This window comes from Asterias rubens, chromosome 16, assembly GCF_902459465.1.
Source record: "Asterias rubens chromosome 16, eAstRub1.3, whole genome shotgun sequence".
Classification (NCBI taxonomy): domain Eukaryota; kingdom Metazoa; phylum Echinodermata; class Asteroidea; order Forcipulatida; family Asteriidae; genus Asterias; species Asterias rubens.
Window position 1 is genome coordinate 3,933,791 of NC_047077.1, and position 17,720 is coordinate 3,951,510.

The 17,720-nt window shown below is 38.0% G+C and overlaps 1 protein-coding gene across 3 annotated transcripts in view; it reads right to left on the reverse strand.

Annotated features, from left to right (window-relative positions):
• Window positions 1-17,720, reverse strand: part of LOC117300685 (cullin-associated NEDD8-dissociated protein 1-like) — a 53,416-nt gene that overhangs the window by 11,091 nt on the left and 24,605 nt on the right. For 2 of the 3 annotated variants that reach the window (XM_033784410.1, XM_033784413.1), the window contains 16 exons: window positions 16,354-16,508; window positions 15,040-15,154; window positions 13,980-14,168; window positions 12,008-12,119; window positions 10,644-10,737; window positions 8,591-8,708; window positions 8,226-8,391; window positions 7,384-7,483; window positions 6,346-6,546; window positions 5,403-5,554; window positions 4,486-4,581; window positions 3,443-3,510; window positions 2,494-2,588; window positions 1,766-1,869; window positions 838-905; window positions 363-477 (listed from right to left, as the gene is read on the reverse strand). In XM_033784410.1, coding sequence (XP_033640301.1) covers window positions 363-477; window positions 838-905; window positions 1,766-1,869; window positions 2,494-2,588; window positions 3,443-3,510; window positions 4,486-4,581; window positions 5,403-5,554; window positions 6,346-6,546; window positions 7,384-7,483; window positions 8,226-8,391; window positions 8,591-8,708; window positions 10,644-10,737; window positions 12,008-12,119; window positions 13,980-14,168; window positions 15,040-15,154; window positions 16,354-16,508 — 1,948 coding nt within the window. The remainder of the gene's footprint in view (window positions 1-362; window positions 478-837; window positions 906-1,765; window positions 1,870-2,493; window positions 2,589-3,442; window positions 3,511-4,485; window positions 4,582-5,402; window positions 5,555-6,345; window positions 6,547-7,383; window positions 7,484-8,225; window positions 8,392-8,590; window positions 8,709-10,643; window positions 10,738-12,007; window positions 12,120-13,979; window positions 14,169-15,039; window positions 15,155-16,353; window positions 16,509-17,720) is intronic. The other variant, XM_033784411.1, reaches the window with a different exon arrangement.

Sequence of the window (17,720 nt, forward strand, 5' to 3'; positions counted from 1 at the left end):
TTTTAGAAGTCAAAAAGCTCTGTCAATGAAAGTCAGTTTGGACAACCATAAGACGTTTTCTTGTAGATGCTTCCAGATTTATATGGCTTGTATTTTTGTTACAGTCTCCTTTCCGAAGTACAATTACAACATTACCTGTGTACAGCAATCTACTGTATTGTCCAAATCCACATGGTGTGTTGACACGACCATCGCCAATATGCATAGAAACTTAAGTCCCTTAAGTCCCTTAATGAGTTGCAAGTTACCTAAGTCTCTTAAGCTCCTTAGGTAACTTGTGACTAAGCAACTCAATATACCAACTATTATTCAAATGTAACTGGCAAATAGCTTATAGTGCATTGTAAAGTATCTTGACTTACCTTGAGTTTAGGGAGTAATGTTTGTGGATCAATCAGTGTAAGTTTACCAAGGCACTCAGCAACTACATTCCTAGTTCCTTCTTCAGAGCATTCACAATGATTAAACAACATGGTCCTAAATAATAAACACAACAATCAATTAGTCATGGTGTTAGTACCAAATAATTGGGCCAAAGACAACTGCATTCAAGCAATTGTTTATTTCCAGGTTTTGTGGTTTTGTAAACGTAGACTTGGCGTGTGTGTATCATCCTATGGACTACATTACAGACTCTATGCGCGTACATCAAGCAAAGGGATGAAAGAATCTATTCAAGTAAATGAGCAATTTCTAGTAAAAGCAAATTACAAACTTGTTTCAGGTTTATTCTAGTGAAGTTTGGTATTTTAATCTGAAATAATAATGATAAACATTTAACTGGAAAAATCTGAACATGGAAAGTTTCTGAAGTTACTGAAGTGGTGTCCAACTTACCAAATACTTGCAACAAATGGCTTAAGATGATCAACAGCTGAAGGGCTGCTGCTCTGACATGCAATGATCTAGGATAGTACAGAGTAAGATACATTTAATATATACAGTAGTGATTTCCAATTTCTCATGTCATATTCACCACTTATCTGGCCTAAACTGTGCCTTAAACTCATCAAATTGTACAGAAGGTGCTTTAGATTATTGTTGTACTTGTTTACAATATGTGCTAAACATAAGTAGTAATGACATTCTGTTGTTGTTATTGGTCAATATACCATAAATGTATACACAGTAGACAACACACATGGTCACAACATTAGTGGGCCAAGTAGTGCTTTGGATTGAATGCGTAGTCACTGGTCCTGTGTGTTGTACGTGTGAGGCTTGTAAACAACCAAGTACACTTGTATGTTTAAAATAAAGGGAGTCATCTCTGCCTCTATGGATTGCTCTTTCAATAAGGGAATAAAAGAGAAGTGACTCTTTCTTAAAAAGCCGTTCAAACCGACAGGATCGTGGCCTTTACGCCACAGCCACGACCCTGCAAGGTTTTAAATGGTCGTTTAAGAACAAGTCACTACTCTTTTATTTCCATTCATAAATGCCGTTTTGGGTAAAAGACGTAATAAAGTAGGAAACTCTGCATAAACTTACCTGTTTCCCAACGACTAGCTCTGTATGTGTGGTGCATTTTTATGAGACAGTTTTTGGATATATAGTTGTGTACGTAATGCATCCTCCTATCTATGGGCTATAAAATTAATCATCCCTGAGAATGAGGTTGTGGGCGAGCCCGCACAGACGTATCCAGAAACAACCGGTTATTAACAGCTCCAGCTGGTCATTATCAACCATTTAAACACCCCCCAAATCCGGAAAGAGCTCTGATACTACATAAAATAGAATACTGCATGAGAAAGATTGTTACCTCTTTGAGTGAATGAAGAAGGAGATATTGTCTCTTGGGTTGATTCACGATCTCTTCCAACACAAATGGCAAATACTGAGGTAAATTACCAACACTCACATTGCCTATGGTGAAAACAAGCAAATCAGTCACAGTTAACAATCAGTGTGGTTAAAAAGTATTGTCATGGTCAGTTTAGCTCACCCAGTTAGAAGCCTAGGGGACTAGTGCGACTTGTGTCCAAGTTGCCACTATTGATTGCTTAGTCCAGTCGCGACTACCGTTTTTTCAACAACTCAGTAAATTGTGCCACCACGACTACTACAAAAATAGTCACAACTACCTGTCCTACCTAATTTACTTAGAAAACACATTCAGACATCAGTGACACAATACTTCAATCTTTTCAGCATGAATTTTAGTATACTGCGGCTGCAGCAATGTTCCCCAATGCATTTTGGAATTAAAAAAATAGTCACGACTAGTGTCAATGTCGCAACTTTTGGTACGTGACTAGTTGAGTAGTAAATTTCACAAGTCGTCCAGGCTTACCCAATACCGTTCTGACTAAGCTTGCGAGGGTTCCTTCAGTTACAGAGAGGCGATATCAAACATCACATATGCTAAGGATGTGCCTTTAAGGATGTAGACATTTTACAAAAAGCCCCTTTAGATCGAGTTACATAAACCATATATTGGAGAACATGATGTGGCATCTGAATGAAGTATGGAGTGTTAGTGAATCTTACCCAGAGCAAATGAAGCTGCAGTTTTGACCTCTTCACTTGATGCAGAGAAAGAATCCACAATGACTTTCTGTAGTTCAGGATGTCCACTAAGATCACTGCGTAATCACAATATAATACAAAGACACTGTCAGAATACACATCCAAGCAAAAGTAGGAGAAAACAACTCTAACTTTAATCTAATTCAGCAGTGAAAAAACACTCATTATTTCCCATTAATAATGACTCTGTGTTAAACAAAAACAGAATTTATTATTTCTGTAACGTAACTGGATGCAAAAGAACAAAACTGTAACTGTCAAAAATGAGATTGGCAATAGCATGCGCCCTCAATAAACCGCATTCCCGGTTTGAAAACGCACATACGCCATGTTGTAGGGAAGATATTTAAATGGTGACGTCATATTCAATACGGTCTATAGGGGAGACTTCTACATTTGATCAACAAATACATAATGTCTAGTAGGATATGTAGTACACAGAATGATGTCTATTTTAGTGGCATTATTTAAAGGTACTGGAAATGTTTGGCAAGTTTCAAAGACTAGTATTGTCACTTGATGTATCTCAACATATGCATAAAAACAAGCCTGTGGAAATTTGGACTTGATTGGTCATCGAAGTTGCAAGAGAATAATGAAAGGAAAAACACCCTTATTACACAAATTGTTGTGCTTTCTTCCAGATGCCTAATAAAAGGCTTCAGACCTTAAGTCTTATTATTTGAGGAGGGAAATTACCTCTTTCTCAAAAACTATGTTACTTCAGAGGGAGCCCTTTCTCACAATGTTTTATAATATCAACAGCTCTCCATTGCTCCATTACTAAGTAAGTTGTTATGCTAACAATTGTTTGAGTAATTACCAACAGTGTCCAGTGCCTTATCATGTTTACTTCAAACCCTTTATGAGGGAAACAGTAAGCAAAAACAACACCCTATAACAAACTTACACATGTCTGCCAATTTCACCCAATGACAAGAGAGCAAAGAGCTGCACAGAGTCTGACGACTTGGTATTCTACACACACAAAACAAATAATAAAATAATACATAGAGACCATCGTAATCATTCTCATTAGGTCCGGTTCATCTGAATGCGATTAGAATGTTGACGTCACAAATTAGCAATGAATAATTCGCTTGAGTGGAAATGTGCTCAACGTCTGTGAAACATTCGCAGTGAATATAATACTGTGACGTCAAATTAGTATGAATCGGGCTTAAGTCTTATTAATTGTACATTCAAAGTTCTTCTTCTTGTGTACAAAGCTCTCCATAAACAGTCATCATCATATATATCTGACTCACTACAGCTGCAACCACAACGCAGACAGCTTAGATCATCCGGTCTTCCCATCAGTTTATTGTGCCCAGAACCCATGCTGTATCAATTGCAGATCACTCACTCTTCTGGTTTGGACCAAAGGAATGGAACACTCTCCCTAACCACATCAAGGATGCTAACACTATTCACATTTTCAAGAAACTCCTCAAATGTTTTCTATTCCAACAAGTATATCGTAATTATTTTCATCCAACTGTCTTGAGCGCCTTTGAACAACTATGGTTGCTATATAAATTCCCTCTGATTGATACATGCAATAGGTGCTTTAAATCTAATTCTGCATAGCTCAATGCAAACACCATTACCAATACTAGTTTTTCTTATGAAGGCAAATTCCAAAGCATGTAAAATACAGTCATTGTTGAGAACATAGTATTTAAGAAGACCCTCCAAGTCACTGTTAAAATAAGCCAGCGTATGATTGTGCACAAGATTCCTGACAAAACATAAACTGGGACATTAAAAATCGATAACATTGTCAATTGGTCGGATGTGGTTAATGTGTCCTAAATCTGTCACACAAGAATTAAAACTGAATGGTACAAGCCCACAGGGTACAAGATTTCATTATAACAATAAGTTTACATTCCAAGGCATAATAAAATGAACCATACTCAAGTCTTAGATGAGATTTGAGGCATGTCTTACCTTTACATCATTAACAAACTGATTCACAACAACAGATCCTTCTGCTGCACATGAGATAGTCAATGCTGCTACACACTTTGCTATAGAGTGAAAAGCCTGAAACAAAGAACAATAATAAATCAAATGTTGGTTTTCAATTGATACATTTAAGCCAAGCTACCAGTATTAGACGTATGAGAAGGACTTACAAGGCCTACTTGTTAATCATTCATTTCTGCCAGTTTTATCTACTCAACAATTATACACTAGTGTAATGTGAGACATGGTATTTATTTCATATGCAATTCATATCAAAAATAGAATTTTGCTGGTCATATTTTGAACAACAAAAGCAAAACATCAACTTAGAGAACTTTTCTGAGCACACAATTTTTGTCATTTTATATTTGCTTGCACTAAGTTTACACGGTGGAGCTGTTCCCATTGGACATTTTTAGCGGTCCTGATGCATTACCGTGGCTGTGTGGAAGTCTTCCGCGACCTCTTTCGACCTGTAAGTTTTACATCACGATCGCGGTTAGTTGACAGGGAGGTCAGTTTACCATGTGTACCCATTGGTTTTACAGAAAAGATCTACAGAAAAGTTGCGGTACTTTAACACCAACAAAAGTCCATTAGAACATGGCTAAAGATGTACACATAATAGTGCTCAATCTCTGCATCGTGCAATTTCTTAGATCTTTCATTCTTGAGTTGACAATCTTGGAAGCCATTACTGAAGGCTACAGTCATGTAAGACACAGCAGGCTGAAAAGACACGCCTGACAAAACAACTTCATAGCTTTTGATATCTGTTAAACTCATGCTACCTACATCATACATTAGGCAATTGCACTTGTTATAATCATGCTACAACTTAAAGAATAATGTGGGCTGTAACTATTGGTTATTTTGTACTCAGTAATCAAAGGACCTACCTGTTTGTGCACTGCATAAGTGGAGGTCTGGGATTCTTTGGGGCTGTATATGGGCAGAGACAACATCTGAAGCAGATCTTGAAATCCCAACCTGGGTGTCTTAGTTGCTACAAGAGCCTGGAAGAACTCTAACATAGCATACAGTGCACCACCTACATATTCAAAACAATAATACTCACATTAAAGGCACTGGACAATATTGATTAACTGATCTTGAAAATAGGCCTGGGTGAATAATTTGAATATCCTGTTAATGGCAAATAGCTTTTCCTGACTGTAACCGCAAATACAGTTTTTGACTTACCAGACTTTTGACTTACCAGACTTTTGACTTAACATTTCAGTTGTGAAAACAAAAAGTACAACCCTTCTTTTTATTTTTATAATGCTGATATTTGTTCATGCTTATGACGTTCATGGCTTTATGACCAAGTCAGAGGGTCTTCATTCCTTAAACCCATCTCAGCTCCCTGGGGAGTATAGATAATGTGCTGTTTTGTATGTCAAATATCTAGCAAACTCAATCACACCAACCATCTCTGCCCTTATTTTTTAGTTCTGGGTGAAGAGAAGTACATTTTAAATTGTAATGAACAAAGCATCAGTTGCTTAAAGACCAAGTGTCTTTAAAACCCACACTCAGCCAACATGAGTTGGGTGCACTACTAGGCCACAAAATGTTTATTTATTCGAGAAAAGCCTACTGTTCAGTCACCAATGGTCATGGGTTTGAGTCAGTGCTTATTAGCTCTCTTAGGAGAGCACCTGAAGTAGCAGTATGTTAGGCTAAGGGTTAAGCCCGGATCATACTTCCTGCGAATACCTATAATTCGCAACAATTGAACTGTGTACAACTCCTGCAAAACATTTGCTGCGAAAACGGCCATGTGACGTAAGTATGAACCGAGCTTTAGTACGTGTAATAGCTAATTTCTGACCTTACCTTGCAACAAAGGAGATTTGATCAAAGTTAGAATAGCATTGAGAATAGGTTCTCTGCTCTTATTGAAGCTTGTAGGATGAACATGACACATAGATGTCAAGAGATGAAGAGTGAGCTGTGAAATGTGTAGATCACTGTCACTGATTAATGGAGGTAGTTCAGCCATCACTCCATCAATCATTGGCATAGTCAAGGACACTCCTATAAATCAACGCAAACAAAGACTTAGATAGAAGCTCTATCTCAATACAAAATCAATCACAATCACACATCAATAAAAACATACTTATCAGTACGAGTTTGGGTCTATGATTGAAAGAACTTTAAAAAGGTCATCTTCACATCTAACTTTACAGCTATCTTTGCTGCTAAATAGTTACAGCAGGGGTTGGCTTGACAGACCTAGCTCAAATTCAACTTGTGTTCACATGGGGTCACGATCGCTGATAGCATGGTTAGCCAGCACAGAGTATTGTGGCTGTTGGTAGTTTTCTTCGCCACTGTTTGTAGTTTTGTTGAAGAAATTTACATGTTGGCTGGAAGAATAGCTCAAAGATGCTATGTCAGATTTTTGGCCCCAAACATTAAAAAACAGATTTTTATGAGTGAATGGTATTTCAAAGAGTATCACCCCCTCAACTGGAAACAAGTTTAACTTTTACTTTTAATGGTCAGGAACCATGAACAAAATTTAAAACGTTTCTATTAAAACACATAAGAATTGGTCACGTGATATATTGTCGGGATCCCGACAAAAACTAATTTTGAGCACTTTATTTCACTGCTACTAATAATTGGCGGACTTTTTCGAGCAATGGCTCAAATGAAAGCTTGTAACTTTCTCGACCCCCATCAAAATACCTATTGAATTTTAAATCAAAATTTTGGGGTCAAATCGGCCAAACAATAGACATAGCATCTTTAATATAACACACATGTGCAGTTTCATAGTGTTGTTTTTGGCAGTGATTGGATTACATAAGTTGATGACTATTTGTTCAATTCAAGATGAGACAGTGTTCAGTAATCATTACTTACCATAATTTTTGAGTAGGATATCTAAAGCTGTGAGTGTCGACAGCTTCAGTGCCCTGTGGTTCTTGCGTAGGAAAGACGCTAAAATTGGCACTCCTTTCAACTAAAAAAAATGTAATTGAATAATTCAATAAAACTTGGTGAAATGAAGTCCAATATCTCTTTAGCCTTTTTCAAACCATGTTGTAAACATCCCTAATGTCAGAAAAGACAAAAACTGATAAAACCTTTTGCCGAATGCTCGATGTTAGAAACAAAAATGTCTCAATATTCAGAGTAGCCAACTGTGACGTTTAAACAAACGTCTATAGAGCCTGTACCGTGGGTACACCAACAGCGCATTCTTGGTGTCCTGCACATGCAAACCAAATTGCTTCTTAAAAGAAGAATTTTAAAACTGAGCAAAAGGCCATTGTGCCAATACAGTCGCAAAGTGCCAATACAGTCAACACGCAGACAAATTAATATTGATGAGTTTTGGACATGGGAGGATACACAACATTTCTGATCTTGTTGATCACAATGTAAAGAAATAAAAGAGATTCAATAGAGAATCTGATTAGCCATTATGTTCCCTGGTATATTTATTCAATCTAATCTAATATTTAGACTAATTCCAAAGTGCCTCATCATGGACCACATGTACACAGACAGGCAAGAATCAATGCATGATGTACATGTGTAACTACAATCCTGGTCATACTGTAACTCATTTGACCAGTTAAAAAATCAATTCAAAACTTGGAGCACTAACCAGTCCCAATACTAAGCTCAGTCATTTTCTACACATGCAACCTGACGTTATGTATCTTTGTATTAAGTCAACTCATCGTTGACATACATACCAGGATTGGTGTAATGTCAATCTTCAATGGAGATCCAGCAATCATGGTCAATGCTTTGACTGTCGTCAGACGAGTTATTTCATTCTTAAGACGCTCCAAGAAGATAGGTAGACAAGTACTCAGCTCAGACTGAAGATGGTCCCCAAGATTACACAGAACCTGTCCCCTAAATCATTACATAGTAATAATATGAATCATTAGTGAAACATAAATTGAGCTAGGAATCAAACTACTTTTTGGTCTCACACTTCATAGTCTTTGTGCTAACCACATGTAGAAGGTTTAACTAGACCTTATTAAAGTGTTGTTTTTGGAAACCTAGTTTAAACTATCTGTGGATCAGGTCCAATCAATGCTGTACTTACATGCATGAGATAGCACGTTCCTTGACTTCCTGATCAATGTCTGCAGCCTTCAGTCTCATTAAAGTACAGGTATATAGATCCAATACATAGGGACTGTAGTCAAAACCAGTGTCAGTATCTACCATACAAACAGCAATTCATTCAGTTATCACATCTACAATTGACAATTACAACTTATATAAACCATGTAAGGCCAAACAAAAATAAAATCATGTAAAGCATCCCCGCCTGCTTCCTTTTGAAAGGTCGCACCTTTTTTTTCTTTTTCTTTTAACAGAAAAAAAGGATAAGTTTTAACAATCTCAGACAAAAACAATAAAATTGGAAAAATAGCCCAGCCAGTTGTCTTTAAAAAATATGCTGGGCGGCCATTTTGAAGAGAAAAAAATGTGAAATCACATTTCTAAAACAGCGTCAGAGCTTGAACTTCCTGCAAGCATGATCTGTTCACAGCCAAATGGAAGAAAATATAACATCTTACATTTCATGGAGATTGTACTATAAGATATTTATCAACTTTTGGTGTGAAGAAAAGGGCACATTTTGAAACTTGTTGAGGTGTTATTCTTACAACTCTTGAATTTGAGTGAAAACTATGAACAGTGAACATAATGGTGAACTATCTTGCCCTTAAAGGTCCTGGAATGAACATGGTCACTCTAATTGTAAACAACACAATCCCTACAAAGGTGCACAGCTTCCTGTATAATGGTGAACTATCTTGCCCTTAAAGGCCCTGGAATGAACATGGTCACTCTAATTGTAAACAACACAATCCCTACAAAGGTGCACAGCTTCCTGTATAATGGTGAACTATCTTGCCCTTAAAGGTCCTGGAATGAACATGGTCACTCTAATTGTAAACAACACAATCCCTACAAAGGTGCACAGCTTCCTGTATAATGGTGAACTATCTTGCCCTTAAAGGCCCTGGAATGAACATGGTCACTCTAATTGTAAACAACACAATCCCTACAAAGGTGCACAGCTTCCTGTATAATGGTGAACTATCTTGCCCTTAAAGGCCCTGGAATGAACATGGTCACTCTAATTGTAAACAACACAATCCCTACAAAGGTGCACAGCTTCCTGTATAATGGTGAACTATCTTGCCCTTAAAGGCCCTGGAATGAACATGGTCACTCTAATTGTAAACAACACAATCCCTACAAAGGTGCAAAGCTTCCTGTATAATGGTGAACTATCTTGCCCTTAAAGGCCCTGGAATGAACATGGTCACTCTAATTGTAAACAACACAATCCCTACAAAGGTGCACAGCTTCCTGTATAATGGTGAACTATCTTGCCCTTAAAGGCCCTGGAATGAACATGGTCACTCTAATTGTAAACAACACAATCCCTACAAAGGTGCAAAGCTTCCTGTATAATGGTGAACTATCTTGCCCTTAAAGGCCCTGGAATGAACATGGTCACTCTAATTGTAAACAACACAATCCCTACAAAGGTGCACAGCTTCCTGTATAATGGTGAACTATCTTGCCCTTAAAGGTCCTGGAATGAACATGGTCACTCTAATTGTAAACAACACAATCCCTACAAAGGTGCACAGCTTCCTGTATAATGGTGAACTATCTTGCCCTTAAAGGCCCTGGAATGAACATGGTCACTCTAATTGTAAACAACACAATCCCTACAAAGGTGCACAGCTTCCTGTATAATGGTGAACTATCTTGCCCTTAAAGGCCCTGGAATGAACATGGTCACTCTAATTGTAAACAACACAATCCCTACAAAGGTGCACAGCTTCCTGTATAATGGTGAACTATCTTGCCCTTAAAGGTCCTGGAATGAACATGGTCACTCTAATTGTAAACAACACAATCCCTGCAAAGGTGCACAGCTTCCTGTATAATGGTGAACTATCTTGCCCTTAAAGGTCCTGGAATGAACATGGTCACTCTAATTGTAAACAACACAATCCCTACAAAGGTGCCCAGCTTCCTGTATATTATATTCACTGGCCATGTTCAAAACATTTATTCTGTATTGAATGTTATAGTAACTAAATTTGAGGATAGAAAATGAAACTTACCCAGTGGTTTGATGACTTTGACAATGGTTTGTGTGACTAACAGGGCTTCAGATGTGATTTTATAGAAAGTATCCCCTACTGCTGTTACAACTGGCTGTAGATTAACAATAAAGTGTCACATGATTTTTAATTAAGACTCCATACTTATAGTAAAGCATAACTACAACCTACAATGTACTTACAGCATCAATAGATTCCATTTGCTGAGTGTTCACCACAGCTCACCCACAATCCTTCTTCCTGCATGTCCTGTGCCTAAATCTACACAGCTGTGTTGTTTGCATTACCAAAGTTAAGCTTTGATACGGATCAAACAAAATTAGAAAACATTGTTTGTGTTTGAAGTAAATGTTTGGTACATTGTATTTAGTATTTTTTCCAAAAACCAAAGTCAAGAGATCTGAAAAAAGTCTCAAGACTAACTAACATGCCTGGTACAAGTACTACAGCTCTTCCAATAACTTCAAGTTCCATGGATCCAATAATGTCTGGTACAATGACTTGCTTAGTCACAATGTACTGCTTACATTTGAATTCCTCAGACTATAGAGACAGTTGCTATGTGAAATGATTTGGGCAAACCTTTGCAAAGCATCTCCAGATGAGCAAACCCTGGTACCATTCATTCAAAGCTATGAAATGAGCCATTTGAAAGTTAGATTTGAATAATGTCTGGTACAATGACTTGCTTAGTCACAATGTACTGCTTACATTTGAATTCCTCAGACTATAGAGACAGTTGCTATGTCAAATGGTTCGGGGCAAGCTTTTGCATAGCAACCTCCAGATGAGCAAACCCATGTACTAATGTGACATACACATCCATTCATTCAGAGTTGTGTATGGGTCTTCACCATACATGTCTTACGTAATACGCAAAAGCTTGACCAGAATTATTTTTTTATTATTATTATTATTTTATTCGCCATAACAGTACAAAACAAAATACATTGACAACATTATACCCCAAGATGGGCAAGGGACAACAAAAGCAAATACATACTATGATCCGTAGATCTGTTGCCCCACATCTGGGGTACACAATAAAATTAATATAGATTTAACATAATATAGTACACAAAGCAATAATAAAAGCAGAAAATTAAAAATCAATAGAAAATGCTAAATATATATTAAGAATAAAAAATCAATTAAATTAAAATCATGTGACATAGCAACTGTCTCTATATTTGGAGGATTTCAAATTTGTGTGGTACTTAAGATCAAGCACGTCATTGTACCACACAATATTTAAATATAACTCACAAATGGCTTATTGATGGCTCTTTATCAAAACACAGAGCCAATGAAGGAAAGCAAATAATCTAACCAGGCAAGAAGAGACAGGAGAGGGATATACTTACAGGCACAATCACACCTATGTGAGGATGGAAGGCTTGTGGACTATGGTTTACCATCAAACAATTCAGGAAAGACAAGGTGTCAATCTTCATATTGGAACTGCTATTCTTGTCTCTATAGGAACAAACAATTCAAGAAAGACAAGGTGTCAATCTTCATATTGGAACTGCTATTCTTGTCTCTATAGGAACAAACAATTCAAGAAAGACAAGGTGTCAATCTTCATATTGGAACTGCTATTCTTGTCTCTATAGGAACAAACAATTTAAGAAAGACAAGGTGTCAATCTTCATATTGGAACTGCTATTCTTGTCTCTATATGAACAAACAATTCAAGAAAGACAAGGTGTCAATCTTCATATTGGAACTGCTATTCTTGTCTCTATAGGAACAAACAATTCAAGAAAGACAAGGTGTCAATCTTCATATTGGAACTGCTATTCTTGTCTCTATAGGAACAAACAATTCAAGAAAGACAAGGTGTCAATCTTCATATTGGAACTGGAACTGCTATTCTTGTCTCTATAGGAACAAACAATTCAAGAAAGATAATAAGATGGAATTGGTTTCTTCCATCATGCATTGTGACAGAAGGAACATCTCATTGACTTTCCACTCTTAAAAAAGAAACGTTAATCTTTATATCTCTCTCTAAAACAAGGATTGTTAATGAGCACAAAACAAACTTCAGTAAATTAAATATTTCATGAAAGATTTGTTCATGTGGCACAGCAAGAATGACTACCAACAATGGTCCTGTGCGTAGTTACAACATGTCTGATTGATTCTCCATTTTCAAAGGCTAGAAAACTAGAGTACACTTATAATGTGCCATGTATGTCATAAATGACACTCCTAATGCCCAATTATCAAATTGGGTGGAACTTGTTATGATATTGTTAAAATTATAGGCCAATGCATCAAATGTACAAACAGTGATATAGCTGTACGTTAAGCTGCATGTATGGTATATGGCATGGCCGGGCACTATACTCACTTTTAGCAGTACCGTAAGAACAGTGCCTAGCTGTATAGGTAGTTCATGGGGGTCCAAGTTAAAGAAACACATTGCCTTGGATCGGTCGGGTTGGTCTTTGCAAAACGTTTGTAACAGTTTGTTATAAAATGCATGGGTAGAAAGGTGAATTAAAAGTAGAATACAATGATCCACACAAATTTGCCTCGAAATTGTGTGTTTTTACTTTTACTTTGCGAACTAACACGGTCGGCCATTTATGGGAGTCATGGGAGTCAAAAATTTGACTCCCATAAATGGCCGACCGTGTTAGTCGACGAGGTCAAAGAAAAACTTCGCAATTTCGAGTGATACTTGTGTGGATCATTATATTCTACTTTAAAAATATCTTTCTAATCATATGCATTTTATGACAAACGGTTACAAACGCTTTTCAAAGACCAACTCGACCGATCCAAGGCAATGTGTTCCTTTAAATGTGCCATGATGGTCTGTTAGTGACTGCAACACAGTACTTCCTTGAGAAATAGTCTCCTCTTGTGTCACTCACACACCTCTTTAAGGAACAAAGCTCTGCACTAGTGCCAAGCTTTCCAGTCAATATTTGTCTAATAGTGGGTTCAAATGGTTATATCATGGAGTTTTTTTGTAGTTCCATGGTCATGACATTGTGCAAACCAACGCCCAAAAACACAATGAACAGCAGTAATTTTAACTAGTAATGTTTACTAGCACCAATTTCATACAGCTGCTAAGCACAAAAATTTGCTTAGCATGAAACTTTTGCCTAGATAAAAACAGGATTTCCCAACCAAACTTCCACATGATTTTCAGGATAATCCAAAAACAGCTGAATACAAGTATCAAGCAATATGCAACAAATGGAAATTTTGTTGGTAATCCTGTTTTTATCAAGGAAGAAATTTCATGCTAAGCAAACTTTGGTGCTTAGCAGCTCTATGAAATTGAACCCTGGTTAGAGACTAAAGAAAGTTTACCCAAGAGAGAACTGAATGCCAGGTATAACCGCTGGGATATGTTCTGCTAATGCTCCTGGTGATACACTAATCAGCTCAGTGAGTAGAGTAAAGCAGCCTTGACGTGTCTTAATGCTCTTCTCTCTCATCTGCTTGTGTAAAGCACGTACTATGTCTGGTACCTGAAGCCTCAGCATTGATATGGGGCTGCTTGGGAGACAACAACATACACAACATCAACTTTCAAGATACTCCTTACTGCTACCAGGGTTCAAACTTGACACCTACACTGGATTGAGGCTTGAAGCCAGTAGCTTTAATGTCGGGCCTTTAAACTCATTACTGGACATGTCTAGCAGTCTTGTGTGTTTTCAATTGAACGACATGACCTCACTGTGTCAAACACTCACTGTCTTAAACAAAAACAAGTGTTAATATGTTGACTTTGAGTCTGCCAAACACGTCTTGTCAATTCTATTGAATAATGAAGTATGTATACTCATGGAGACAAACAAGATCACTTCTCTCTTACACCGTATGTCTTAAGTCGGCCTCAGGTCCACCTACCAACCATCGGCAACGCACATACAAAGTATGCTCAGGTCACAACAGCTGAGAAATCTCAGCTGTAGCAGGACCACACGGACTGGTTACTCAATGCACATCAATAAGGAAAAGAACTGAAAACTGAGCCAAATAGAGTCAAACTACTGTGGATTCAAGGTGCGTTATAAGTAGGGAGTATAGGCCCATTGGATAGAGTGGTTAGATACACACATATTGAATGATTCATGTTGAAACACTGGTATGTATGGCACTTGCTTTTCTCTTATTATCATTATGTTTTTGTTAATTTGACTGTATTTGGAAGATCATAACATTAAAAATTTTACATTGCTACAATGATGCTAAGGCCTTGTGCAAAACACAAATCGGCTACAACTACGGCTAGATCAGCGCGTCTGTCAGTATTGGAGAATAGGCAGATGCATGTGATCTAGCCCTAGCTGTAGCCGAAGACGCCGTTTGGGACACGACCTAAGACTGCCATGACGATGTTACTGATGTTGATAAGACTCACCCATCTTCATGCTCCATAGAGTCAGGATCATAACAGCCAGTTACAATAGGCTTAGTCTGTTTCAGCAGTGTAATGAAGGCATGAAAGATATCAGACTTTACATTCTCTTCACGCTCTGTAATCAAATCATAGTGGGTACCAACTTAGGAACTCCGGACTTCTGGGTCAGTTTAAATGCCGAACAGAGCGCTACAGAAAGAGCCCTCTCCCTCACCTCACACGCCTTTTTAACAACTGAATTGCAATAGAATGCAGCTTTTTATGCGCCCTTTGACTGTGCCAGCAATATTTTTTTATCCAGGTTTTTTTTTTTCCCCGCAACTTTCAGAACAATTTATTTTATACATTGTAAATATTTGTCTCTCCTTAATCAATTATTTCTTAAATAATGTGAAATAGTGTGTTTTTTCTTATTTTTTAATCTCTGTATATTTTCCTGTAATTCGACCTCCGGTCGCCATGGGAATTTGTTTTTAAAATAATAAACCAATTATGAATGAATGAATGAATGAATGAATATCCAAATCAGATTTTCCTATCTCAACAAAAATGGCTGTAAAGAAGCATTTGAACCTTTGCAATGATTCATGATAATGTGTTAACACAATGCACCAAATTCCACTGTAATGAGTTGTGGTTTTGAGAGCAACCACAGTACATTCTGACGATCAGATGGAGAAAGCTGTACTCAGATGCCCCTTCAATACTGTCAATAATGCACTCCATACATTACTCTAACACTCTGACTCAGATGCCCCTTCAATACTGTCAATAATGCACTCCATACATTACTCTAACACTCTGACTCAGATGCCCCTTCAATACTGTCAATAATGCACTCCATACATTACTCTAACACTCTGACTCAGATGCCCCTTGAGAAACCAGAAGTTGAGAAACCAGCCAAAACAGGCCGAGGGGTGAAATTAAAAAAAATGCTTTTGTTTTGTAAATTTAAATGCCAAATTTTATCTTAGTTTGTATTGCCAACTTCCTTCCAGATAAAAAGCAACAACAAGGGGTTAAAATTAGCATTGAAAGAAAATGTGACTTTGTTTGTTCTATCAATAACTATACTTTAATCTCCTTTCTATCAATGTTTCTATTCAACACAACTTTTGAAGCAAAGGTGGTAACAACATGGGTTTTAACAGTATTGAAGGGTCTCCATGGTGATGCCAAAGACTCTTTTCTTGATTGCAACATATAAGTTTGGGTTTCCATCCATTTGAAATGCATGAAATTGTGATTACTCCTTTGATGTACATGTACATGTACATGTGCTGTATGGGACTGAATGACTCTATGATTTACCTTTAAATCTTGCAATAAGAGCCGGTGATACGGAGCGATAGAACTCATTCAACATCTCATGTCTAGAACCTACAATGGCTTCCAGACATTTGGCTGCAGCACGTCGTACCTTCCAGCTCATATCATCATCATCGCTATACTCATCATCAGATTCACTGCAATGGAATTACATCATCATTATTAAAATCAAGAATAAGAGTCACTTCTTATCTATCGCCCATATCTGGGACTCAGTGACGCTCTAGGCGCTTCAACAATTAGTATTTCTTGCAAGGTATGTGAGAAATTTGTTTGAATTATGAGACCTACTTCTTTTTACACTGCCTATCAAACTAGGAACACTAAGGCGAACCCCTTCTCTTTCTCTGCACTGGGTTCTTTTACGCGAGCCGATCATCGTTGATTTCCAGTGCTTCCCTTCCAGGGGTAAGCCAAAACGACTAGAGGTATTTATCCAGAGCACATGGTAGTAAGGCTGAAAATATTCCTATGTAGGTGTTGCTCTGGAGCATCGTATGTGGATGAACTTGGATCAATAGTATACAAATATAACATGGTTTGAGGGTCTACAATTGACATTAGCTCCCTAAGGTATTGGAAGTTGACAAACTAGTTCCTGAGGCTTGAATGGAGTCTGTAGCACGTTAGGCCAAACAAAAATAAAAAATTGTTGGATCGCCCATTCACCCGATTCTGGGGTTTCCGCTTCAGGAACTTCCGTCACTTGTTGGTCTCTTGTGTCTTCACTGCTCGGTGATGACACCTCGGGGGCTCGGTTTCATCCAGTTGTGATTCATCCATCGGGTTTTGGGAGCGCCATCGACCACCGGGCATCGGGTGAAGAACTCATCCTACACTGGGGGCCTATCTGTTACCAAAGAGGTAGAGCAGGTGTAGAGTTTTGACCATAGCTTTCGTGCATAAACAGGAGCGGAAAGATTTACAGTAAATTCCAAGTGCTGCAAGAGGGTTTGCGTTCTTCGAGCACCCACTCCTCTCGCCCCCATTACTAGACCATGGAACTCTATGGTGTTGGCACCGGTGATGGCTTTCAACGATTCGGCACAGGTCTGGTATTTAGAGACTTTTTTGTCGCATGCATTTTCGAGGCGTCGGCCGCTCTCGAATCGGACAGTGATATCTACGACTATCGAATGTCAATTGTCTGTGAATACCAGATCTGGTTGCTTTGTTCCTACCGACTCGACTTTGCATGTAACCTCGCGTCTCACTTGCCATTTTTTGCAATTTGTGAGCCACAACTCTATCTACGAGCATGTCACAGATCTTATTGTGTCTCACAATTCGCACCCCTTGCACCATTGGCCGGATAGTTGGGAAAGCGATTCTGTTGGTGCATCGCACCC